Source organism: Diplodia seriata, assembly GCF_021436955.1.
Source record: "Diplodia seriata strain FDS-637 chromosome Unknown scaffold_6, whole genome shotgun sequence".
NCBI classification, from domain to species: Eukaryota; Fungi; Ascomycota; class Dothideomycetes; order Botryosphaeriales; family Botryosphaeriaceae; genus Diplodia; species Diplodia seriata.
In genome coordinates this window covers 2,407,705-2,432,486 of record NW_027117313.1, presented here as the reverse complement: position 1 = coordinate 2,432,486, position 24,782 = coordinate 2,407,705, and the positions used below count along the sequence as shown (strand labels likewise).

Genomic DNA, 24,782 nt, shown 5'->3' with positions numbered 1-24,782 from the left:
CCACCTGAATGGCGAACAGTTGAGCCAAAGAGAAGTCGAAAGCAAAATCGAAAAGAGAATTACGCGGTAGAGTTCGAATGAACCAAATTAAAAATGAAAAGAGCATTGGCACAATCATTAGCAAGTCGTTACGAAGTGTAGCAGCAAAAGGAATATGCGGAGGACGAAAAGTCAGTCTTTGTTGCCTCGGCACATCACAATCCAGGGTAGCGTGCATGCATCACTGTGCACACGTCGGCGGGGTTTGCCTCTACGCATTGTGAGAGGCACCTGCAGTAGCGTCTGGTGCATCCGCGGCACTTTCGACGACCTTGTTCGGCGCATCGATGGCTGTAGCGTGCTCGTTCCCGACGATTGGTGCGGATGCAACGCCGTTCAACCCCTGCTTGCCATTGACGGTGCCACCATTTTCGGCGGGCGCGGGCGAGTCGAACGTATCATAGTTCCGTTTCTCGCCGTGAGCATCAGACGTCCCGTTAGGAGCGGCCACACTTCCATTTTGCGCAGCAACACTGGCGTCGTTTGCTTCGCTGACAGGAACTGACTGGGTTGTGTCAGTGTCAGGAAGCCAGATGGCCTCGATGGTGCAGGTGCGGCTGCCCTCGGGGCGCTTGACGCCCAGGAACTTGAAACGTGCGTCGGTCCGTTGGAACAGCTCGGCATAGTCGTCCTCGGCACGCTCCCGGGCATTGAGGAGCTGCAACATAGTCATGTCCATGGACCTAAGCAATAAGCGAAAGTCTGTCAGCATTTGCGATCGTCACATGGCGCGCCAGGGGCGCGTCATCAGGGATCTCGATCTCGCGTATCTGGCGTACCTGATGATCTTCTCGTCCCACGGATTTTCGGTCCCAGGTTTCGGTAGGATATTTTCGTTCACGAGGATGCGCGCCCCCGGCTTAAGGGCAGGGATCAGGCACTTGAGCATCTTCTCGCAATACTTGTCGGACCAATTGTGGAAGATCCAGCGGAAAAAGTAAACATCAGCGCCGGCGACGGGCTGCTCGGTGAAGAAATCGTGGGCTTGGAACTCGATGCGGTCGGCGAATTCGGGCGGAATGTGCGCAGGACCGTCGGCAACCGTCTTGGGGAGATCCTGCACGACGAAGCGGAGATCCGGAAAGCGCTTGGCGAGCGCGACGGGCACGAAACCATGCGACCCGCCAACCTAGGCAGGGGTCAGTTTCTTGTTTATTACCACGGTTGGGCCAGAAAACTTACGTCGACAACGGTCGCCTTCCCGAGCGCATCCCAGGGGTACCCGTTGACGAGGTAGTCGACCTCGTAGCCCTCGCCGCCGGTGAGCGAGTGCATGGCGCGCCCGAAACGCTTCGCGCGCGCCGGATTGCGACCAATCTCGACAAACATTGGCACATCGATGTCCCAGGCCACGGAGAAGCCGCATTGAGTCGGTTCCTGCGAGCCGGGCCACTTCTGCATTGCGTCGACCGTGCGCGCAGCTGCAGGGAAGAAGTCAGAGCTGCACAGGCCGACCCAATCGCTCAGTGTTGGGTCAAGCAGGGCCATGGACGCGGCGGTGTGGGCGACGTAGCCGTCGCGCGGCTCGCAGAAGACGCGGTTGGTGATGGCATGGCGCACGATGCGCTTGACGTTGACAACGTCGACATTGACGGCGGCGGCGAGGTCGTCGAAGGAGATGGCGCGGTCCAGCGGCACGGCATGGGGGATGCGGAAGTTGTATACGGCCTGGAGGCTGAGGTTGTCGTTGTACTGGTGCGTCGCGACCCGGCAGATTGGGCAGGAGTCAGCGTCGCGTCGCACAAGGGAAAAACAGAAGGCGACAGAGAGAGACATACGCTCCACGCAAGCCATCGCATGCTCTCGCTCGGCCCAACCATCAAGTCATGCAGCTGCTGCGTCGCATTGATCACGGTCCGCCGCGCCTGCTGGATCTCAGCGTTGCTCGCGGGCACGGGGAAGTCGAGCGGCGCATGCGGATCGAAGGACAGGTCAGGCAGGCCATTGGCGGCGAAGTAGTGCTCGATCTTGGCCGTCTCCTGCTGGATGATGGCCGTCAGCTCGCTCAGGCGCGACATGATGCTTTTCTGGATCCGGCAGGCTGGAGCTGGGAGGGGAAGGCAGGGGTTGCTGGGGCGCCGGGTCTGCAGAGATGCCTTTATGGGAGCAACCCACATGGGCGAGCTGCCCACGCGCTGACCCTTGGCGATGGGCGCTGTCAGGGCTGCCAGCCGGGCCGTGCTCGCCGCGACGCGCTCCGCGGCCTGGCCATCCCTACCTAGCTCCGGCGCTGGAGCGTCGCCTGGCCCATGCCGTGCTTTCATCGGACGCCACCCAGGGAGCGCGCGGGGCCGCAGCCGATGGACTGCACGCCAGCCGGCCATGCGCACGAGAAAGGCAAAGGCAGGCCACTAAATCCGCACGCCAGCCGTTGCACCTCACCACCGGCAGTTATTTTCTCGCCGTCGCTCCTAACTGCGACTCCAACCTCCAGTGTCCCCAACACTTCGCCCCCCGCCCTGCCGCAAGCGCGCCCACGTGCTGTCCAGCCCACTACCCCGCGACAAGGATCGATCGGACCACCGCCCCTCCCTTGAACGTCACCTGGCGCGGCCCATCCCGACCATGGCCCATCAACACCACGCCGATGCCCACTCGCTCCACGACTCGCTGCTGGACCAGCCTTCCGAGCACCATGTCCACCAGAAGCGCTCCTCCCAGTCGCCCACACAGCCAAAGCGCACCGAGTCGACCGCGTCCGCCACGGGGGTGTCGGGCATCACGACGCAAGAGCAGGCCGATGCCTTCGAGCAGGCCGAGGACGGGATTGAAGCCAACGACTACACGTCGGACGACGAGTCGGGCTATGAGTCAGACGGCGCCTCGTCGACGTCGGCATCGCTCGCCTCGTCGGCGCGCAACTTCATCTACGAGAACGGACGACGTTATCACAGCTTCCGCGAGGGCACCTACTCCTTCCCGAACGACGACAGCGAGCAGGACCGCGAGGACCTGAAGCATGCCATGTACCTGAAGCTGTTCAATGGCGCGCTGCACTTCGCCCCGCTGGACCCGGACAAGAACATCACCGCCATCGACCTGGGCACCGGCACCGGCATCTGGGCAATAGACTGTGGGCCACCCCCTGTGGCACCGGCGGCCGGTGATCATGTGGCACAGTATCGCTAATCTTGCCCCAGTTGCCGATTTGTACCCGAACGCCAATGTGCTGGGAATTGATCTGAGCCCCATCCAGACGGAATGGGTGCCCGCCAATCTGGTACGAATCCTGCCACGGTGCCCATGCGCACCCTGACCCACTTTTGCCGCGCCGCATCACCCACCTGTCAATCCAAGCTGTGAACTGACGCTCCGCCAAAGAAATTCATGGTCGACGATGCCGAGGACGAATGGTTACACCCGCGCAACCACTTCGATTACATCCACACCCGCCACACCGTGCAAGGCTTCCGCAACTGGCCGAAGCTCTTCGAGCGCGCGCTAAGGTAAGCCTACCCCTCCGTCCCACCCACGAACCACGCAGCCCGCATCCGCGCGCCCGCGCCCGCCCCACACGTCCACACTACGTCAACCCAGAGGGCCAAGCGGGAAAGAAGGCTCACCCCCTTGGCTATGCACAGACACCTCAAGCCGGGCGCCTGGATGGAATGCCAAGAGATCGACCACATGCCCATGTGCCACGACGGCACGCTGGCCGACGACGACGCCATGCTCCGGTACTGGCAGATGGTTACCGACGGCCTGTCGAACGTGGGCGTGCCCTTCCGCACCGCACCGCACATCCGCCGCTACATGGAAGAAGCCGGCTTCGTCAACGTCACCGAGCGCGTCTTCTACACCCCCATCGGGCCCTGGCCGAAGAACAAGCACCTGCGCGAGGTCGGCCTGTACTGGCGCGCCGTGCTGATGGAGGGCCTCGAGGCCATCGCCCTCGGCCCCATGACGAGAGGGCTCGGCTGGTCGAAGGAGGAGATTGCCGTGTTTTTGGCCGCCGTGCGCAAGGCCTACGTGGAGCCGTCGACGCATTCGTTCATGCCGTTTTACATCATCCACGGACAGAAGCCGGAGTGAGCGGATGGGCGAGGAAGAGGAGCATTTGTGGAGCTTTAATAGGCGAAAGGGGACCACTACGAGCACCCCACACGTGCCCTCTGTCGAACGCGACAGCGAACAGCATCTTCTTTGGTTATCTCCCTTGATATCTCCTGGCACTTCTCGCACCGGTTGTTTTGGCCTTTTTGTTCCTCATCATTCTGGCTCGTTCATGGGTTGGCTAGATTCCCTCTTTGTACCCTCGTTCTTCCCATTTTGTTCTTTTCGTGTAGCTTGCATATGATACCCCTTCGATGGGTACGAGAGTACGACACATGTTAAAAGGCAGCAATGCCGAACGCAAAGCGGGACGGCCGAAGGAAATTGTTCTGTTTCTTCTTTCGGACAGCGAAACTATTCGTATGAGGATTGCGTGGAGAGAGACCTAATGTGTTGATACTACAAGGCCAACTAACATCATGTGCGTACGGGCCCTGTGATCGCGAGTTCAGCAAGAGCGTAGGTCTTGGAGTAAAGTCGTGCTTTTCTTCACCTTCACTTTCCTCGGCGAAGACATGCCTTAGGTGTATATATGGCCCTTTGAAGCAATCCGATGGCACCTTCGTCCCCATCGTAGCTCTTTTCGTCGTCTGTGGCTCTTGCATGAACGATGCCTTTTTTGCCTCAGCTCTTTCTGGTACCATGCCACTACGCACCTGTCTCGGTTCATTCCGGACCTGAACTCGCTAGATCATCTGCGATGACCTCACCGCGCATGGGGACCCGCTTCTATTCGCTGCACCCAAACCGTACCGCTGGTAACCATAATCCTGGCAATTCAATCCGTCACTTTACCTCCGTACATCTCCCCTCCCATAAGTAGGCAGTGAAGCGCTGCCCATCTGCATATATCAGAGCAATAAGCTTTCTTTGCTTACCATCGCACCAGATTCATGATCTTGAATTCCTGTAGTACCGTGCTACCCTCCACTATTCCGGTCGGTCAGTCATGCACATGTGCTACCAGGGGCCGAAGCGGCCGGCCGGCCGGTCGAGCGGCCAACTAGCTCATAGATAGACTCAGATCGGTCAAATGGTTTCCGCTAGCTTCATGCGGGAGATCACCATCGGGTGGTAAGGCTATCCATAGTTGAACCTTTCGTTTCACCCCCTTTTTGACCGTTGGCATGGTCTTTTATCTTCTTCTTCGAACGCAGGGATTTAACCCAAAACTTTATTAGCGAGAACTTCTCCTAGAGGTTTGTTCATATCATTTCAGTAGTAAGTGACCGATCGCTCTACAGAAATCTCTCGCGTATTTAGTGCATTGAAACGAGCAGTGACTGTAGCCATGAGCCAGGGTGATGCGACGGACCCTTGTTGTTGAGCGCAACTCTTACCCCCTTCTAGTGAATACTGAAGTTCTATCTTTTGAAGGCTGAGCGCGGTGGATGGGTAGCAAAGATAATGATCAGACACTAGCTATGTAAGGTTAGTGAGTTACATGAAAACCCAAAGCGGTTGGCTATATTGTTTCTGTGTTCTGTGTGATGAGCAACTCGCGTGGATAGTCTGTAGCTCCACGATCGTGCAGAATGACGGCCAACGGTAACCGGCCTCGGCTGATACGTGGATGACGGCTGTTGTGCTCCCATCATTTTCATCTCTCCGGATGGAAGAGACCCTGTCTCGCTCACTGACCGGCTAGCGCGTCGACATTGGATTGTTTCAAACTCAAAGATTCATAATGTCGTCCGTCTGTCGTCCGACACCCCTAGGTCGAGTGGTTGTTCATACCTTAATATGACTGGAAGATGCAGACTTTTGATGGCCGCTTTCATGAGAGCAACCTCAAGACCGTAATACTTGTGCCTTGGGGCCCTTAGTGCCCCCTAAAGTATGCCAGCTCGCTGTCGGACGACAAAACGCTTATCATGTGCTGCGCTCTTCAACTGCGACACGGCACCACTTAAGGCCTTAGCTTGCCGGCTTCAACAAGCGTAGGGAGTCTGTTTGACCAGTCATGCGTGAAAAACAGGCCACCACGCTGCGTCGCACGACAGGCGTGTCTTCCGATTTGGCGAACACACAAGCGAAAACTGCATCGTCAGATGCTGCTTCTCCCACTGCCGGCGCTGCCGTGCCACGCCGGCACTTTCGATCGAGTCCATGCATCCCGCGAGGGAGCGAGGCGGTGTATGTGGGGATAATACAACGAGCTCTCATACACTACGCCCGGTGGCAACTGTGCGTTGGGCATCAGTAGGTATGTAGCTGGTCCCCGGAGATTGGATGCGGTCTGGACATGCGTAGTTGGTCGTGCGCGCACGCTCGGGCACAGCACCAGTGAAATCTGATGATACTGAACTGAGCAGAGCATTAACGGGTGGTTGTCGGCGCTTTGGCTTGTGCACGAACGAAAATTTGCAAGTGTGTTGGGGTTTCGGCGCAGAGGCGAAGGCTCGAGAAGATGGGCTTGTTCTGGCAGCAGTTCCTGGAGGAAGTGCTGGCGGGGTTATTATTTCCGCTTCCCTCTCATTCGCTGAAATTGTCCGAGGCCGTTTAACCGATTTCCCGTTCGAGATGTAACACCTACTCAGCCGTAGACAGCCATTCTTTGCTCGACAGCCAAATTTCTTACGTTTTCGGCTGCTTCAAGACCTGCCTGACCGGCCGCTGAGTGACTGCACGCCAGCGGGTGGTCAGCAGAGGAACACCAGAGGAACACCAGAGCCGGCGAAATCAGGCTGGGGAGCGGAGAATTGACGGGGAAACAGGCCAGTGCGGGCCGGAGAAACCGTTCAAGATGGGGAAACAGAGGTTCGGCAAAGGAAGGCGGAGGCGGGGAAAGTGGCAGCGGCGCAGGAAGTTCGGCTCAGACGGAGTCTTCCACGGCATACACCTGTGTAGTCATCTCGATCTTTCTCTGCAGGTCTTGTGAGCAGGCGTAGATATTTCGTATCCACATGTGCGTCACCGGCACGGCACGTAGCGAGATGGAGGCGATGGACAAAGGTGATATGCGGATTGGAAAAGGCCGTGGTACATGCCGAGGCGGGCCCATCCAACAGGCCAGTGATGGATGCTCGAAACGACGGGGTTGCCGCCTTCGGTAACCGCGATATGCGCGCAACAGTCGACTGCGATGTTGGTGGGCCGATATCTGGGTAGTGGTGACATGCCGATTGCACGGGCTACACTGGTGGTCGTGAGGCTCGGGAACTAGGCGGCATGGCGGATCTGTTTGGAGCCGCAGGCGGAGGGATCAAGCAGCGGGCGGCTAGAGGCAGATTAGTGGAGGTCCAGTGGGGAGGCCCATTAAATACTCCCACGAAGCTCGGCAACGTCGCCTTTCGTGTCATCTGCCGGATGCCAAAGGCCAAGATTACCAAGGCTACGATCAGTGGTGTTTACGAGGTCAGGCCTCCCGAGGGCTCAAGGCGGACTGGAGGGTCGTTGCGTAATGGACCGGTAGACTTGCCAGAAGAAGGAGCCAGACGGAGAGCGGAGCAGGCTGGGGGAGCTTGGCGCGGGGCTGCGGAGCGCAGAGAGGTCTGAACGAAGTGGGAAGTGCCGTTGCAGGTGGCCAGACAGGGCAAGTGCACGAGTCACTTGCAGCCCGACATCCCCAGAGCTGCCATCATGGCTTCCCTCAGTCACAGCGCGTGCAGAGGAGAATCGTGGATGAGTCCGGGGAATTGATGGATGGTAGTTTTCTTTCGTGGCTTGCGGCGACGAAGGGCGTTGTCGTTTCCCCGCGCGCCAGCGGCTTCTCGACTCGCGGAGCCCCGCCAATATTGCCAGCCTTAGCCGCTTCCCTTCTCGCCACCAGCCCAACCAGCGCCATCGTCTGCACGGCGAACCTGCGAGGAGCCGCCGATCTGCCGCGCCGGAAACATCAGGAATGTATCCACTCAGAGCCTCCGGCATGCCCGGCCAGACGAGCCTCGCTCCTTCGGCGCTGGGACTGCGGGGCTGCCCGTCGCCGCCTCAGTGACGCTTGTGCAGCCGGGGCCTTTCCATGACGCCCGGGTGGCATGTCCAGCAGACATGGCAAGCCTCCGCTCAGCGCACCACCCAGACTTGCCCCAAGCAGACCCAGCTCCGGCGTACGTCACTTCGACTATAAAGGGACCATGACCGCGCCGCAGTGGTCTTGAGTCGAACTCTTCAGCATTCCGCTCTTCTCCTCCCAGTCCTTCATCAGCACGCAGTTCCAACATGAAGGTATCGCACACGGCTGCTGCTGTGGCCGCCTTTTTGGCTGGCACAAATGCCCAGACCAGCACCAGTGTCTACGTCCAGCCTGATGTGCCCACCGGGACTCCGATTCCCGGCGACTACACGGGTGCTCTGAGGCCGCAAGTCCATTTCTCCCCACCGCACGTATGCAATCCCGCAGTCTCGCCATCCAACGTCGGACGTGAACTGACCAGACCCTCAGGACTTTATGAACGATCCCAATGGCTGCTTCCTCGACGCAAACGGCACTTGGCACCTCTACTATCAATGTCTGTAGCCCCACTCTTCGCCGCTGTCGTGGGAAAAAGCCAAGAGCTGACTCGTTCAATAGACAACCCCACGGAAAATGTGGCCGGCAACCAGCACTGGGGTCATGTCACGAGCAAGGACTTGTACCACTGGGAGAACCAGCAAATTGCCATCTTCCCGCCTGACAGTGTGTCCAACATCTTCTCCGGCTCGGCCGTGATAGATGTGAACAACACCTCGGGCTTCTTCCCTGACCAGGACAACGGCGTTGTGGCCATGTACACACTGAACACGCCCACCAAGCAAATCCAGGAGATCGCCTACTCTCATGACGGCGGTTATACCTTCATCCCCTACGAGGGTAACCCTGTCATCGACAGCACGTCAACCCAGTTCCGTGACCCCAAGGTCATTTGGTATGAGGACCACTGGGTCATGGTCCTCGCCTACTCGCAGGAATTTGTCATCGGCATCTTTACCTCTCCCGACTTGAAGGAATGGACCCACGCCTCCAACTTCTCCCACCACGGCCTGCTCGGTTTGCAGTACGAGTGTCCCAATATGGTTGAGATTCCCGTTGAAGGCTCGGACGAGACGATGTACGTCCTCACCATCTCCATCAACCCCGGCGCACCGCAAGGTGGTTCCATCATGGAGTACTTCCCCGGTACCTTCAACGGCACGCATTTCACTGCCGTCGACGGCGCCGCCCGCATTGCCGACTTCGCCAAGGACAACTACGCCGGTCAATTCTTCTACGGCACCCCCGCCGGCTCCGATGCCATCTCCATCGCCTGGGCAAGCAACTGGCAATACACCCAAGTAGTGCCCACGGGCGACGAGGGTTGGCGCTCCGTCATGTCGCTGCCACGCCGCAACTACCTGGCCAACACTTACCGCGTGGGCTGGACGCTCGTCTCTCTGCCGTACGACCTATCCCCCGTGATCGGCTCTGAACTCGGCTCCAACGACTCCCTCGTCAACGCTTCGCTGGTCGTCGACTACAGCTCCGTCGCCAGCAACGCCATCTACTTCGAAGCCAACGTCACCGGCCTGCCCAGCTCCGTCTCCAACATCAGCTCCACTGCCACGCTCAACTTCACCGCACTGTCGCCAGTCTCGGGCGAGTCAGTCTCGGGTGGCTACTTCTTCGGCGGCGACAACCCCTTCTGGCTCGACCGCGGAAAGACCCGCGGCTTCGACAATCCCTTCTTCACCGACAAGTTCTCCACCGCGCAGCTGCTCGGCACCGAAGGCACCTGGTCCCTCTCCGGCGTCATCGACCGCTCCATCATTGAGCTATTCGTGGACCAGGGCAAGTCCAGCGCCACCGCCACTTTCTTCCCCGTCGAGCCTCTCAGCATCTTCGCTGTGAGAACGGCCGGTCTGCCCGAGGGTGCGCAGGTGAGCGTCGCCGTGTGGGGACTCGAGAGCGCATGGGCGCAGTATGAGAATGAGAATGGCACTGTGGTTGGGAATGTGACAACGAGCTCCTCCTCGATGGAGAGGCGGATGTTGTATGAAGGTAGCTTTGAGGCGTGATTGAAGAGTGGACAAAAAAAGAAGGATGTATAGTCTATGATTTAATGTATAAAATGTTAACGGCCATGTTGTCTAGAACGGAGAAGTACTCGATGCGACTGTGCAGAAATTTGTGTATAAGAAGAAAAAAAAAAACCTAATAAAGTTGAATTGAATGCTATACAACTTCCCACCACAGCAGATCGCACAAACTTCGAACAATTGAATTCCATCAAAGATGTTGAGTTCCTCAGACGTGGGTAGTCGAATCCGCCGCCCAGACATAGATCCAAAATCTCAAATACAGACAAACTCGTCCAGATAATGAATTCAACTATCCACCTAATCACGGTACACTTGACTCACAGCGTTCAGATAAAATTGCTGACATACGTTCTCATCTCTCGAAGCGCAGGCCAATGATGTTTCTTTTCAAATGACCCAAGAAAAGTACTTCATCGATATTGCACCCTAGCGGGCTATAAATTACGTAGATCGTGGATACCTACGTCCGTACGCATTTATACGTGTTTAAATCTCGCATCTACGCTCGGATATTTGCTTCAACTACCTACGTAGAGCGTTTGAATAATTTATGACCGGTAAGAGCGCAGCAGGTAACAGAAGACGCAAGCCCTCTAAACTCACCGAGGTCGACATACTCTTTCTCGGGGTAGTCGAACACAAGGTCCGGACGTAAAGTTTGTGCATTTAAAACTCAAATCTACGTCTGGATCTTGCATTCAACTACCCATCCATCTACACGAGGCAGTCTCGGCAAGCACACAAGAGCAATACTTCCCCATTCATTGCACAGCCTTCCCCAGCATCTATCTACACCCCCGATCCTCCTTCCTCTTTTTCACCACCATCACCACCACCGCTAAGACCACCACCAACCATCCCCCCTACTCCTTCTCCACCTTCTCTACCGATCCACATGGAAACCCCCTCGCAAACGCCCTCATCGCCGCATCCCTCTCCTCCCAATCTTCGCCCCTCGCCACGCCAGCCACCGGCCCGACACGATCCAGCGCCTCCTGCACCGTGGCGGCGAGCCCCTGCCGCACCACCCCCGGCGAGTTGGACCAGAAACGTCGCCGGGAGCTGTCAGCACGGTTGAGATACTCGGTCTCCGCGGCGGTCAGCATTCCCGCGAAGGGGTTGTCGGGGTCGTACGGCGGGGCGGTGGGGTCCAAGGGGCTGGGGCTGCGACTGCGGCGAGTGGAGATGGTGGACGTGGCGGGGCGGGAGAGCGGGGAGAGGGGTGGGGAGAGGGAGAGAGGTGAGATTGCGTAGGGGGGTGGATGGGGGCCGGGGAAGGTCGCCCGCCGGGCGAAGCGTGTGGCGGAACTGTCTATGATGACGACGCTGCTGCCGTGGGGGCCGGCGCCGTTGAGGTGGTCTGCGTTGTTGATGTGACGTCGAATGTTGACGATTGGGGGGGAGTTGGGTGCTGGGTCGAAAGGGTAACCCTCGGTAATTGTTTGGGAAAAATGGGTTTCTCTTCGGGGAGCGCTGGAAGATGGAAATCTGAAACTTATGGGGCTTGTCGGCGGGGGACGGGTGTGTAGACGTGAGCGAGCGGGTTCTGCCTCGAAATCGCCCGCCCCGTCGAGACCAAAGCCCGTCGGGACATATTCTTCGCCATTTTCGCTCTCAAAGGGCGTATAAACATCGTCCTGAAAAACGCCAGATGGTGAGTCGTCTCGAGCATTGTTAGGTGGTCCGTCATACGGGTTATGCAGGCGCCAATGGTTGATTTGTGTCGCACACTCATCCCATTCCTGATCGTCAATGGTGATGGCGCTGATTCTTGAAACGTAGCGGGCAATCTCGTCCGACGCTGAATCCCAATATTGCTCTTGGATCATCATTTGGCGCAAGACTTGGAATCGCGGTAGCAAGTGTAGGGGGCCTTCGGCTGGATCATGAAGCGTGTGTTCCACAAACTCCGTGGGTTGGTTCATTTTACGGAATTTAGTGAGGGTGTAGTGCAGCGTTGCGAGGGACGGGCAAACTCCTGCGCAGAATCTCGAGTTCAACATATGCGTGTGAGGTTGTCTCAGCACGCGGCGAACCAATCGGAACACCTCGTACTGAAGGAAGTGCAGCTCAAGAGACCGAAAGTACAACTCATCGGATCCCGTGCGTCCGAAGGGGCCTATAGGCCTAGCTGAAGAATGGGGGTGGACGGTTAAAATGCCAAGCCGCCGTTGAGCGAAAACAGCCATCTCAACACAGTTCCGCACCTCGGTGTGCGCGGCTGGACTAAACACGCCAGTAGCAGTAAGGTAGTTGACGAAGACAAGGAGCTGACGCCATGGATCACGGCGCGATCCAGTCATGGATAGTGTTTCTGAAGAGAGTATTGGTTGTTGTTCACTCATGACGACTCGGCGTGTATGGATTGCCAAAAGAATGGTGACAAGCAAAGCGGCTCCTGGCTGTCGGTTGGAAGAAGTTTGTGCTCAGCGTGCTGCCAAGCAAGAGATGGGCTCAAAGCCGGTTTTTGGATATGATGGCTGAGTAGAGTGAAGATCAAAAGTTTCTTCCTGCAGCGATAGCAATGGGACGATTCGAAGAGCCGCGCGGCGTGGTGGCGATATCAGTCTGAAAATGATGTTTGGCTGCATGCGATGGCAGTGAGTTGGCTTTGCTTTGCGCGTGCGTCTCCCGAGAGAGGAAGTTGTGACTGATGAAGGAAGCAGCGAAAGTACAGGTCAATCGTTCGCAGCTTCCTTGGCGTAATTCGTTCCTGAGCTGTGGCGATGGCAAGCCATGTTCTATGCACGCATGCGAGCAGCCTCGAGCATTTCATGGCCTGCCAGATGTCGTCGTTTTGCCGTTTCGTAACAATCTTGGGTGAAGTCCTCAGAAGCAATAAAGTAGGTAGTGCGAACAGATGGCCATATTTAAGAGGGTCTAATTGAGCTATTTACACGATCCAGCTTGGAATATGGCGACACATCAGAATCACTGGAGGACAATGTACTTGTGGAGGTGCTGCGGTATCGAGTCGAGGAGCTTCTTCTCTGTCAACCACTTCTTGGAGAAAAGCCTATCAGCGTATCTGTAGGCACCATCGCAGAGAATCGTGACGACGGTGTTGCCCTTTCCGAGCTTCTCGGCCACCTTCTTAGCGGCAACGACGTTCAGAGCGGAGCTGGCACCGAGGTATAGGCCCTCCTCGTCGAGGCAGCGGTAGACCATGGCAATCGACTCCTCATCGGGGATGTGCACAGAGCCGTCAAGAAGGCCAATGTCGGGCTTCAGGTTATCTGTGATGCGGCCCTGACCGATGCCCTCGGTGATGGAGCCACCACTTCTCTCAGTGAGCTTGCCGCCGCTCTGGATGTACGAGTGAAGCACGGATCCCGGCGGGTCGGCCAGGAATGACTTGACGCGGCCATCGGACTTCTCCTTTAAGTACCTCGTGACACCGGCGAGAGTTCCAGCAGTGCCAGTAGCGCAGGTGAAAGCGTCAATCTTGCCTCCGGTCTGGTACCAAATCTCCGGGCCAGTGGTCTCGATGTGGGCCTGGCGGTTGGCAACATTGTCGAACTGGTTGGTCCACACGGCATTGTCCATGCTCTCAGCGTGCCTCTTGGCCTGGTGGTTGTAGTTCTGGGGGTTGTCGAAAGCGACGGCGGGGACGGGGTAGACCTCGGCGCCCAGGAGCCTGAGCAAGTCGATCTTGCCCTGCGACTGCGTGTTGGGCATGTAGATGACCAGCTTGTAGCCCTTGGAGCGGCAGACGTGGGCGAGGCCAATGCCCGTGTTGCCGGCAGTGCCCTCGACCACAGTGCCACCAGCCTTCAACAGCCCCAACTTCTCGGCATTCTCGACGACGTAGAGGGCGGCGCGGTCCTTGACGGAACCGCCGGGATTCTGGAACTCAGCCTTGCCGAGAACCTCACAGCCGGTCTCGTCGGAGAGCTTCTTCATGCGGATGAGCGGTGTCTTGCCGATCGCTGTGGCCGGGTTAGCCATCAATGGCTTACAAATGCTGGCGGGGACGCGCACCGTCAATGAAGCCGCGCTGGGTAACGCCCTGGGCCTTGGAGATGCCAATGGCATACTGCTGAGCAGCCTCGATCTGCGAGATGTTTTCAGCGGCGCGGTAGGCAGTGGCGGCGAACCGCAGCACGCGCGTCCGGAACATGGCGAAGCGTTGTCGGGGCGGGGAGTGAGTGGTGAGAGGCGCGCGAACTTTGGAGCCGCCGATTACGCAAGGCCTAAGTAGCGCCGCCGGGCACCTCTGCGGCGGCGACCGGCGCCAAGACTGCGGGCGGGCGACGCCAGCGTAAACACCGCGACTGGTAAACAAGTCCGCCGCCGACGCGACACGACAAGCTCCCCTCCATCTCCCCCGCCGACGCCATGCCCGGCCGCGTAGCAGACAGGCGCAGGGCCCGCGCATCCGGCGCCGCCAGCTCCGCGAAGTCTTCCACCACCACCGCCCGGCCGCGCAACTCCAGGGCCGCCCGCACCTCCGCCAACGCCGTCGAGATCCCCGATGAGGGAGAGTCCACTTCTCTTCGCGAGCAGATATGCCGCATTTTTGGCGATGCTCAGCGCACCACCGCCACCCAGCGCAAGCTTGTTGTGCAATTGCGCAAGGTCCAGGAAGCCTGTTGCTACGAGCCCGTGAAGCCCAAGAAGCAACAGTCGGACGAAGATTTCGGCGAGGAGGAGTTCAACACCGAAGTCGGTCGCTGCCTTCTGCGCGTCCTGCCTGTCAAGAAGAGCGAGCCCGTAGGCGACCGCATCATCAAGTTTGTGGCTCTGTTCCTGAAGCACTCGAGCGACAAAGGTAAGCCGCCGGTTGGAGCATAGACTTGGCAGATGCTCACGTCGTCAGATAATCAAATTGCTCACGAGGCAAATCCGGATGAGAGCACAATTCCGTCGACACCTAGCAGCCGCTTGACCACCCACCTTCTTTCCGCTCTGATCCCGCTCCTCACGGCCAAGGACAAGGTCGTTCGATTCAGGTCGACGCAAATAATCTCGCACGTTCTCAATACGCTCGACTCCATCGACGACGAAGTCTTTCCGCCCATTCGCTTAGGCCTGCTCAGGAGGCTTCAGGACAAGGAAGCTCAGGTGCGTGTCCAGGCAATTCTGGGCCTGGGACGTCTTGCCGACGGCGATGAAGAAGAAGACGAGGACAGCGATGATGAAGGTAGTGCGAAGGGCCTCCTCGTGCGGCTATTGCACGTGTTGCAAAACGATCCGGCTGCCGAGGTCCGTCGGTCATTGCTGCTCAATCTGCCTTTGACTCCTACGACCCTGCCATACCTGCTGGAGCGCGCCAGAGACCTGGACCCCGCCACCAGAAGAGTGCTTTATTCTCGCCTGCTTCCTGCCTGCGGCGATTTCCGCCATCTATCACTGACTCACCGAGAAAAACTTCTTCGTTGGGGCTTGAGAGACCGTGATGAAAATGTGCGCAAGGCTACTGCCCGTCTGTTCCGTGAACGCTGGATCGAGGATTGTGCAGGTGTTCCGGAGGCAACCCAAGACAGCAATTCTGCCGTAAAGCAGCTGTCAAAGCCGAGCCACGATGCGCTTATGGAGCTTCTCGAGCGTATTGATGTCTCCAATTCAGGTGTCGAGGGTGGCGTTGCCCACGATGCGATGAAGGAATTCTGGGACGGTCGGCCTGATTACTGCGAGCAGATCAGCTTCGAGGACCCATACTGGGACGAGCTGACCCCCGAAAGCGCTTTCATTGCGCGCTCATTCAACGACTTTTGCCGGAATAGTGGAGACAGTAGGCTCCAGACCATTCTTGAGGATAAGATGCCCGAGGTCACCAAATATGGTTACCTGATCCAGAAGCACATCCAGAAGCTCATCCAGGGTGTCCAAAAGGTGGCAGAAGACGATGACCCGGAAGTCGAAGAGGAGACCGTCCAGCAAGAGTTCTGCGTCGAGCAGCTTTTCCACATTGCCCTTACGCTTGACTACACGGATGAGATTGGTCGCAGAAAGTTGTTCTCAGCCATGCGTGAAGCTCTCGCCATTCCAGAGCTTCCAGAGGAATGCACCAAACTGGCCGCGGAAATCCTTCGTACCGTCTGTGGCGATAGCGTCGCGGGCGAGCGTGAGTTCTGTGGAATAGTGCTTGAGGCTATTGCCGACGTTCACGACACCATCATGGGCGAGGATGATGACATTGATGACAACGAGAGCTTCCATTCAGCACGATCTGATGTCAACGACGAGCATGAGGAAAGCAGCACGAGAGACAAGATCAAGAAAAAGAATCCAGACATGACTGAAGAGGACCTGGATTCGGCTGAAGAAGAGAGGGCTGTCCGCGAAATCATGGTCAACATGAAGTGCCTTCACATCGCTCAATGCATGTTGCAGAACGTGCAGTGTGAGCTTGAGTCCAACAGTGCACTAATTACCATGTTGAACAACTTGGTAGTACCCGCCGTTCGGTCTCAAGAGGCGCCCATCAGAGAGCGTGGTTTCCTCTGCCTTGGTTTATGCTGCCTTCTGAGCAAGGTGAGTGTCTCCTGTACCAACTCCATTGGACAAGTATCACTAACCTTGTCACTAGAACATTGCCCAGGAGAACCTTGCCCTTTTCCTTCATTGCTTCGCGAAGGGCCACGAGGCATTGCAGACCATTGCACTGCAGATTATCACCGACATTCTGACCACCCATCCACAACTGCTTGCTCCTCCACCAGCACCTACGGACCCTGACGTCTCGGAGATAAACCCTGTCAACCCGCTTCTCAAGCCTGTTCACAAGATGTTTTTCAAGGCAGTCAAGGCTGCTGATCCTGGCGTTGCAACGACGGGCGCTGTCGCTGCTAGCAAACTCATGCTCCTCAACATTCTACGCGATCCGGATCTTCTCAAGGCCCTCACCATCGCATACTTCAACCCCGAGTCGCAACACAACCCCGGACTTCGCCAAGCGTTGACCTATTTCTTGCCCGTCTATTGTCATTCTCGGAAAGACAACGCGGAGCGAATGGCAAGCATTGCAGTTTCCGTAGTGCACGCAATGAGAGGCGTTCAAGAGGAGCTGGAAGAGGAAGGTGACGTGGAGATGGTGGGCATTGGTGTTGTTGGAAGCCAGATCGTCGATTGGACAGATCCGCGGAAATTGGTCGGCGCGGACGACACAAGTGGGAAGCTTGTCACTGGGGAGACTAAAATCGACGGCTTGGGTGATGCTCATCTGCTTCTCGCAGAGGATCTTCTTGAGAAGGTTCTTACGCCGGGAACCACCAGTAAGTATTCTATCACTGCACCTTCTAATGACGCTAATCATTACGATAGGGGACGAGAAGAAGATATACGTATCTATGCTGGCCAAGTTGCATGTGCACTCCACATGCTCCCCGGAGAAGATTCAATCGGTCAGCGATCTCGTCGAAGAAAGCCTCGACAGCAAACTCGCCGCAACCGACACTTCCGCCCGCAATGCCTTTACCAAGCTGTCCAACGGCCTCGCAAAGCTGTCCGCCCCATCCGAGAAGGCCGACAATAGCGGAACGGTCGTCCCTGATGCGGATGAAGCCGAGCAAAACAAGGAAGATGATGGTAACACCACCGTCAATGAGGAAGCCGCATCCGTCGCCGATGCCACCGAGGCGGAAGCTCCTTCGGTTGCAGGCGATGTGGATGAGATGTCTGTCGTCGAAGAGGAAGATGAAGCAGAGAACGAAGACAAGGATGATACCGTGGTGCAGAACACGAGGCCGGCGCCCCTGAGCATTGAAGAACAAATCCAGATGCAACTGCAAGACGAGACCATGCGAGATGTGGATGCCGAGGGGACCATGATGCCGCCGGCAGACGAGATGGACATCGACGAGGACGAAGACGAGCAGGAAGAAGAAGAAGAAAAAACGGACAACGAGGAAGATGAGTCAGAAGCAATTGAGGTGAAGCCGCCAACGCCAACACCACCGCCCCAGCCGCAGCCCAAGAAGCGCGGTAGGAAGAAGAAGGAGCCCGAGCCCGAGCCCGAGCCCGAGCCCGAGCTCGAGATCAAGCTCGAGCAAGCGGTAGAGCCGGAAGAGGAGCAACCGAAGCCGAAGAGACGCGGCAGGCCGCCTGCTGCAAGCAAGAAGGCGGCGGCTGAGTCGTCGACGGCGGAGAAGAAAAAGAGGACGCCAGCGAAGAGGGCTAGCGCCAGTAGGGCGACGACGGCGGAGCAGGAGGATGGGCCTAGCACTCGCAGGGGTAGGGGGAGGCCGAGGAAAGCGGCGCCGAAGGATGTCGTTGATGATTTGTTGGAGAGCGATGATGAGTAGAGAGTGTCTTCCAGTGGGCCGGCTATCATCGGTTTTGGGACGGGGTTTGGGTGGGGGGTGTCATTGGTTGGGAGCGTGGATAGGTTACCTACTGAGTCGGATTTCCCTTTTTGGCGTTTTTGGAGAATGAGTTTGTCTTGATGGACAGCTTGGTTCTTCTTTCCTTGTCAACGCTAGGTTGACGCAATGAAATGAGTTTCTACGGTCTCTACTTTGCCTTTGCAAACGCCTATGTCTCCTTGTTTGCTCGCGGGAAGCGGAGGCAAACTCCAGTTGTACTTTCGTTTATCCGGTCAGGACGATAAACTCGAAACAAATGCGAGTGTCACGAAGATACGTTGAAGATCATGAGGGGCAAAATTCGCGCATATTATATGGCAATAACTTGGCTTCAGCTTGATATTAAAGAGATGCGATCCCTTATGTGCTCCATCCAAAGGTGATTCGCTTGCAAATACACAACGTCGCTTTACGAGAAATTAGGAGCGTTTGGCAACCGCGAAAGATGCTTTCAAGTGAGGAAGGTGGGCGGCAAGTCAGGACCTGAAATAGACGAGAAAAGTCAGCTCAGAATATGCAGTCAGTTGGAAATTTATGCTTACCCCACACGTGTAGGCTGTCTGGTGAAGCTGGAGTGACGTTCGTTGGGTGTTCGTTGTCGAGCAAGTCGCCGTCCACGTAATGTTCCAATATGAACTTGGACGGGTCAAACCTGGCAAGACGGTTAGAGCAAATATATTGTATAGGCAGCTGTGCAATACACACCAATAGTCGAAGATTTGACTGCCCATGATGTGACGTCCCACACCCCAACAGTTCTCGTAACCTTTGTGCCTCAGCCAATCGTGACCAAGCACTTGGGTGTCGAAGTCATGAGTCTCGAAGGATGAATGGTGAACATGCGGAGCCCTCGGTCCGGAGAAGAAGAAGAAGGTGTGGTGGTCAACGGGTTCCTTGCCGCGGTCAAGACGCATGAAGACAGTCACGTTCTCGCCCTTGTCGTTGTGGTTCAGTTCGCTGTCGATGAAGTTGAAGTGTTCGTGGTAGAAGCTGTAGGCCTTGTTGAAGTCCGTGACGCAGAGTCCGAAATGGCCAAGCTTGTGGACGGGAGCCGGCTTCTGTTCAAACCGCTGGAACTTGCCCTCGGGCCTGTGCTTCTGGGTCGGATAATTGAAGGCGAGCTCTGGTAGCACTCTTTCATCAGGTGCAGGAGCCTGGCCGTGGACCAAATGCATCTCAAACCCGTCGACAGGCTCCTTGAATGTGACACATTTCCCGCCGCCAGGAGCGTCCCTCAGTTCGAACGGCCCGGTGGCTTCCGGTAGTACCTGAGAGGCGTGGTTCAGGTCATCCTCGGACTCTACCACGAAAGCAGCTCCGGCAAATTCATCTTTGTCGCTTTTGACCAAGCAGTAGACAAAGGGTTCGCGGCCATAGCCCCGGTAGTAGATCTTGTCGTCGGTCCTCTTGCATTCCTCGAAGCCGAAGTCCTTCAAAAAGGCGTGTGCCTTCTCCCAGTCTTTGTGCCGATAGTAGACGTGTGCGATGCGGACCAGTTGAATCTTTCGCCCAGCATTGGCCATGGCGCTTCAAGTGCACTGATTTAGGCAAGGTCGCCTGCAGATTTCCGGGTGTGGAGTATACGAAGAGTCGTTGGTCTGGAGGTGGCGAGGAAGATGGCGACTGCTGGGCTTCAAATATATTTGCGGAGATAGAAATAGAAATCATATGATCGCATTCAGCAGTAAGCTCCTGGCTGACGTCTTGTTCCGGAACGCTGTGAGCGTCACGGCAGTTGCGAGCCGGAGCTGAGGCGGGGTTGCCATGTGGAGCGATCGTCAGCTCCGTCATCCTCCCCACAGTAGCCCCTCCAGGGACCCCGCACCAGGCAATGCCAACGCGTGTGCTGCCTTTTCTCAGCACGCGAAGCTACTGGGTGATTGGATCCGGGGGCCGAACGCGATTGGCGCACGCTCCAACATTCTGTGTACATGAAAACGCCGTCCACCCGCCATGATATGGTGCAGCTACACTGGTGTTTCGGGTCTGTGATCAACAACAGCTCAGACAGTTGCGGTAAAGGGGATGCCGCCAGACGCCTCGGGGCCCTCACTGGGGCGGCGCATGAGCGCCGGTAGCACGGAATAAGCATTGCGCTGAGAGCAGCATACCGTTGCCGATACATAAATCCGTAAGTCCGAATGCGGTGTCACACGGTTCGAGTCCGCAGCTCTCTTTCCAGAGCGTCCATGTCTGTGCTGCCTTCGATGCTGCACTACTGCTTCAGTCTCGCAGTCGGCAATTACAATTAGGCCCGAACTGGGGAAGCAGCAAACTTACGCTTGGACATCCTTGTTGAAGAGCGAATACGCGCTCAATTCACCCTCTTTCCGCTTGCCTGTGTTCGTGACCATTGCCCACAACAGGCCCACGATAAGCATTGCTTGGCCGTACCCGACCATGACCGCGACGAGCTGCAAGACGAGGTAGAGTTTGAACTGGAATGATTGTTTGAGGTGGGTAACAGCTCGCTGGAGGAGTAGCGAAGGGTTTTTGGAATTCTGCTCTTCGATGTATTCATCGAGATGCAGGTCGGCCTTCTTGATGTGGTATGGCTTCTTGGCCTTGGGAGCCTTTGACGAGTCCTTGGGTCTCGCCATGTCGAAAGGGCTGCCAGTGGCAGGTGCGGAGATTGCTGGCAAGACTCGGAGCGATCCCGCGCGAGCGAGGGTGCACGGGTGGGGTGGTGGTGATGTAGAAGGGCAGGCAGCGACGAAATGGTGGCCGGGCGCGGCTTCCCGAAACGTGTTCTCGCTGGGTTTGGAGCTCCGCAGCACGTCCGCGTCGCCGGCGCAGGCACAGGCACAACATCATCATATCTCCAACAGCCACCCGCGCCGGCCGCCACCATGCATTCTACGCTCGTCCGCGCGCAGAATGTCTTCGGATACTTCACCACCGTAGCCGCCTTCGTCGCCGCCGTCATTGCGCTCTCTGTCTTTGTCGCACCCCAGACTCCATCTGGTTCTCTCACGCTACAGAACGTTCAGGTGTACGGCTTCTCACATTTCCACCCTTGATCCGCCGGGCTTAACGGTCTCTCTCTCTAGTGTCCGCGGCCGTCCGCACTACTATAGCGACAAAAGGGAGGAGTATGCGCACATCCGCTTCGACCTCGATGCTGGTAAGTGCCTGTCCGGCATTCGCAAGCCCGGACTGTCTCCAAGCTGACATTGACCTAAGACCTGACGTCGCTCTTCAACTGGAACACCAAGCAAGTGTTTGCCTACATCACCGCCACCTACCCGTCTACCGATCCTTCCGAGCCTCCTTCGCAAGCCATCATTTGGGATTCCATTCTCGCTTCGCCCTCTGCGCCATGGCATGAGAACCACTACATTCACCCGAACCCCAAGGCCAAGCGTACGAAATCGAAGGCCGGTGATGTGTCGCCCTACCCGCCTGGCGAGTTCCATCTCAAGACGCAACGCCCCAAGTACCAGATCACCGACATCACCGGCAAGCTGGCAAATAGGACCGACGTGCAGCTCGAGCTTGGTTGGAACATTCAACCTTGGGTCGGCCTTCTGACGTGGGCCGACTGGCCTCCAGTTGCCAAGTACGGCGGCGCATGGAAAGAGATGGCAGGTGGCAAGAGCGAGCAGTTCCAGTTTCCCGCTCTCAAGGCCAAGAAGCTGGCCGACACTGCCACCGAGAAAGGAAAGGAGAAGAACAAGGAGGGTGTGTATTGGTAGAGGTGGCAGTTGCTCCGGCGTTCGGAATCGGCCTATTAATGGCCGACAATGGCCTCTGCGTGCTGTAAGTGTGCTTTTCAGCGAAGCATGACTTTCTTCACTGTTGATATTTCAATGCGAGCGTGCTTCCCGGGAAAGTTCTGGATTGTTCAAGGAAAAGAAACGAGTGTCCGGCCAAGCCAAATCCCCTGATTGCTCAGTTCCTGTCTATTCTGCGCCAAGTCTTCCCTGCATCCATAGCACGTGGTTTGCTAGATTTCCCCGTGGCCTGTCCAGAGCGGAAACAGGGGGCGGTAGTTTTCCTCCTCACTGCGGGCAACTGCCGCACTTCACATGTCCGCAGTTGACGCAGGCGGGTGCGACCACCATGGGACCGTCTCCACAATAGCAACAGTACCACTGCGAGCTGGGCATGGCTGGTACTGGGTCTGATGAGACGCTGAAGTCGAACTGGAAACTGGGTGAGCAAATCTTCAAGTCCTCGTTTCTGTGTTTCCCGGTTGCTACTCACCTGGTTGCCGTGTTTGTTGTCTTCGTGCAAGCCCAGTCAATACGTGATTTTTTGACGTAGTATGCTTTTCAAGTCAATTCTCAGACAACACTCGCAATTCAACGACTTGCAACTGACCTTTCTTTCTTGGAGGGATCTTGGATCTGCTGATTTACTCAACTAGAGCTTCAGAAACGACCTTCATATACTCGCTGGTAGAGCAAGGCCTCCCACGCCCACGATGACCGCAAGCTCGCCCGTGCCATGCCGAAGTCACGACTGTACGCAATGTCGAACCACTACAATCGGGTACACCGAAAGAGCTGTCAGACGGCCCCCCGGCGAGATGGCGGTAAAGGCATGGTGTCGAAGGTGGCAGCTTCTCAAGGATCCTTCAGATTCAGGCCGTTATACCCGCCTGGATGCCCGAGGGTCAGCCATCAGGCAGATCCAAGAACGCGTGCCATTCGAGGATTAGGCAGCTTTTCCGTCTTCCGCGGTGCGCCCCATTGCAATGACGTTGCAGGATCCTTCACGGGAAGCTTGTACCTTGACATCTGACGGCAAAGGGGCAGAATACAGCTGTCCCAGCCACGAGTAACCTAGTGGGCTATGCTTCGCTCTCGGTCTGGCCACTTTATCTCCAACCTTTCGGCCACTTTCTGGATCATCCACAGGAAACTCTACGCGAAGCCGCTCAGATGGCTTTACGCCATCTACATGGATACCACTAGTGCACAGCCGTTTTGCGGGCCACATCGCGCAGCAAGTCACTGATCAGTATCGTTTGTGCATGCTGTCACGTACTGGGAAAGGGCTTGCTGACCAGCCTCCGCTCTCTCTTTACGTTGACAGACTGTCTACAGCCGATTGATGCTCCAGTTCGGCCGAGAGTGCTCTACAACATCACTCTGTTCTAGGGCTCGAGGGCCGACGCGTTTTCTTCCAGCAATTGTGTGATTTGATAGCTCTGGATGCTGAGGTATTTGCGGATTAGCCCTGCTTCTTGCCAAGAGCAAAGGGTTTGAGCCGCATGGGTCACAAATACGCCTATAGGCTGGATCCCCACAGGCTATCTACGCCACAACGACGCGCCCGTAACGCCGGGCAGGCGCGTGGCAAGGCAAACGATCAGCCCTGCAGCAAATCCCGGTGTGAGTGCCGCTGCGCTCAAGGCCACGAGGCAGCGACAGTGCGCGCACCCTCATCCTTCCCGCCTGCCGTTTCTGGGGCTGTTTTGGCCCCCGAGGAGGCAGACTTCACCTCCACCATGGCCATTTTAGCTTCTAGCCATGCGTTCGGTCACAGCCATCACATCCGCCACACGCTCGTCCGAGGCAATTTTGCTGAAGTTGAACCTGGAGGAAAGTTTCTGTGCCGCAATCACTTCGCGCCACCAATCTCGGCTCCTGCGGTTGCTCTTGGATGGTCGGTGTTCTTGCCTCGGGCATGCTCTGTCCGTCTTGAGTCTCATGGCGGAGGCTCAATCGGCCGGGCTGCAACGTCGGGCTCCTCAGACCGCCTTTTTCAGTAGTAACCAGCGAGGGCGCCGGCCCACCGCTGCCTGCGACCGGTCCATGGACGAGCGGACCCGTCTTGTCATGCTTTTGGTACCCATCTCTGGTACGACGTGTCGATCATTGCTCTCTCTCGACACGGCGTGTGCATTCTCTTTTCGAAGCTTTTCAAACGTTCCGGTTACACGACACCGCAGGCAACACTTGCCAATCTCAGCTTCACCCCGGGCATGCGTTAGTGCCGTCACTTGCATCACGCCCTCGTCCTATCCGCAGTCAATGCGGTTCCTTCCCGTTGCTACTCGCTGGTTCGGTGCGGAGCACAACCAACCGGGACACCAAACGCGGCCGAGCCTGTCGTCATGGCCGAAAGGCTCAAAAGCTTGTTACATCCGCATGCCACAGTCATCTAGACTCATGTGCTTTCTCTTGGCGCTTATAGTGTCCTCGCGCGCTCTTAGGTCCGCAGCAGAGCCTCCAGAAGCTTGACTGGATCCGTCGCTTATTCACCCATCTGCCTTTTGAGAGCGCCCTCAGCGAAGTGTAAGAATCCGCGCCAAGCAAACCGATAGACCCACGAGGTGGTCAGGCCGACTACGCGTGCCCGTTGAATGTGGAACTTGGCGTGATTGGCCGACTTTGGTCTGTTGCCACTGATGCCGCAAGCCACGAGAGACTACACGCG

At 57.0% G+C, this 24,782-nt stretch overlaps 8 protein-coding genes across 8 annotated transcripts; 4 read left to right on the top strand and 4 right to left on the bottom strand.

The window, feature by feature from the left end:
• Positions 1–250: 250 nt before the first annotated feature.
• Positions 251–2,057, bottom strand: SLS55_006616 (uncharacterized protein; the record flags this gene model as incomplete). Its single annotated transcript, XM_066778045.1, has 4 exons — positions 251–722; positions 819–1,168; positions 1,222–1,731; positions 1,818–2,057. The coding sequence occupies 4 exons, from the start codon at positions 2,055–2,057 to the stop codon at positions 251–253; spliced, it is 1,572 nt and encodes a 523-aa protein (XP_066632140.1).
• A 547-nt stretch (positions 2,058–2,604) lies between these two features.
• SLS55_006615 (uncharacterized protein) lies at positions 2,605–4,071 on the top strand (the record flags this gene model as incomplete). Its single annotated transcript, XM_066778044.1, has 4 exons — positions 2,605–3,112; positions 3,180–3,259; positions 3,361–3,485; positions 3,579–4,071. The coding sequence occupies 4 exons, from the start codon at positions 2,605–2,607 to the stop codon at positions 4,069–4,071; spliced, it is 1,206 nt and encodes a 401-aa protein (XP_066632139.1).
• A 4,182-nt stretch (positions 4,072–8,253) lies between these two features.
• INV1 (Invertase) lies at positions 8,254–10,065 on the top strand (the record flags this gene model as incomplete). The annotated part of the gene is made up of 3 exons (XM_066778043.1): positions 8,254–8,418; positions 8,477–8,543; positions 8,606–10,065. The coding sequence occupies 3 exons, from the start codon at positions 8,254–8,256 to the stop codon at positions 10,063–10,065; spliced, it is 1,692 nt and encodes a 563-aa protein (XP_066632138.1).
• A 2,955-nt stretch (positions 10,066–13,020) lies between these two features.
• On the bottom strand, positions 13,021–14,209 carry CYS17 (Cysteine synthase 1; the record flags this gene model as incomplete). The annotated part of the gene is made up of 2 exons (XM_066778042.1): positions 13,021–14,018; positions 14,071–14,209. The coding sequence occupies 2 exons, from the start codon at positions 14,207–14,209 to the stop codon at positions 13,021–13,023; spliced, it is 1,137 nt and encodes a 378-aa protein (XP_066632137.1).
• A 218-nt stretch (positions 14,210–14,427) lies between these two features.
• Positions 14,428–18,335, top strand: YCG1 (chromosome condensation complex Condensin, subunit G; the record flags this gene model as incomplete). Its single annotated transcript, XM_066778041.1, has 4 exons — positions 14,428–14,860; positions 14,909–16,566; positions 16,622–17,306; positions 17,356–18,335. 4 exons carry the CDS (start codon positions 14,428–14,430, stop codon positions 18,333–18,335), a joined length of 3,756 nt encoding a protein of 1,251 aa, XP_066632136.1.
• Positions 18,336–18,846: 511 nt separating this feature from the next.
• On the bottom strand, positions 18,847–19,918 carry SLS55_006611 (uncharacterized protein; the record flags this gene model as incomplete). The annotated part of the gene is made up of 3 exons (XM_066778040.1): positions 18,847–18,878; positions 18,938–19,047; positions 19,101–19,918. 3 exons carry the CDS (start codon positions 19,916–19,918, stop codon positions 18,847–18,849), a joined length of 960 nt encoding a protein of 319 aa, XP_066632135.1.
• A 626-nt stretch (positions 19,919–20,544) lies between these two features.
• Positions 20,545–20,995, bottom strand: SLS55_006610 (uncharacterized protein; the record flags this gene model as incomplete). Its single annotated transcript, XM_066778039.1, has 2 exons — positions 20,545–20,605; positions 20,676–20,995. 2 exons carry the CDS (start codon positions 20,993–20,995, stop codon positions 20,545–20,547), a joined length of 381 nt encoding a protein of 126 aa, XP_066632134.1.
• Positions 20,996–21,244: 249 nt separating this feature from the next.
• Positions 21,245–22,090, top strand: SPC3 (Signal peptidase complex subunit; the record flags this gene model as incomplete). Its single annotated transcript, XM_066778038.1, has 3 exons — positions 21,245–21,387; positions 21,446–21,519; positions 21,579–22,090. The coding sequence occupies 3 exons, from the start codon at positions 21,245–21,247 to the stop codon at positions 22,088–22,090; spliced, it is 729 nt and encodes a 242-aa protein (XP_066632133.1).
• Between the last annotated feature and the right edge of the window lie 2,692 nt (positions 22,091–24,782).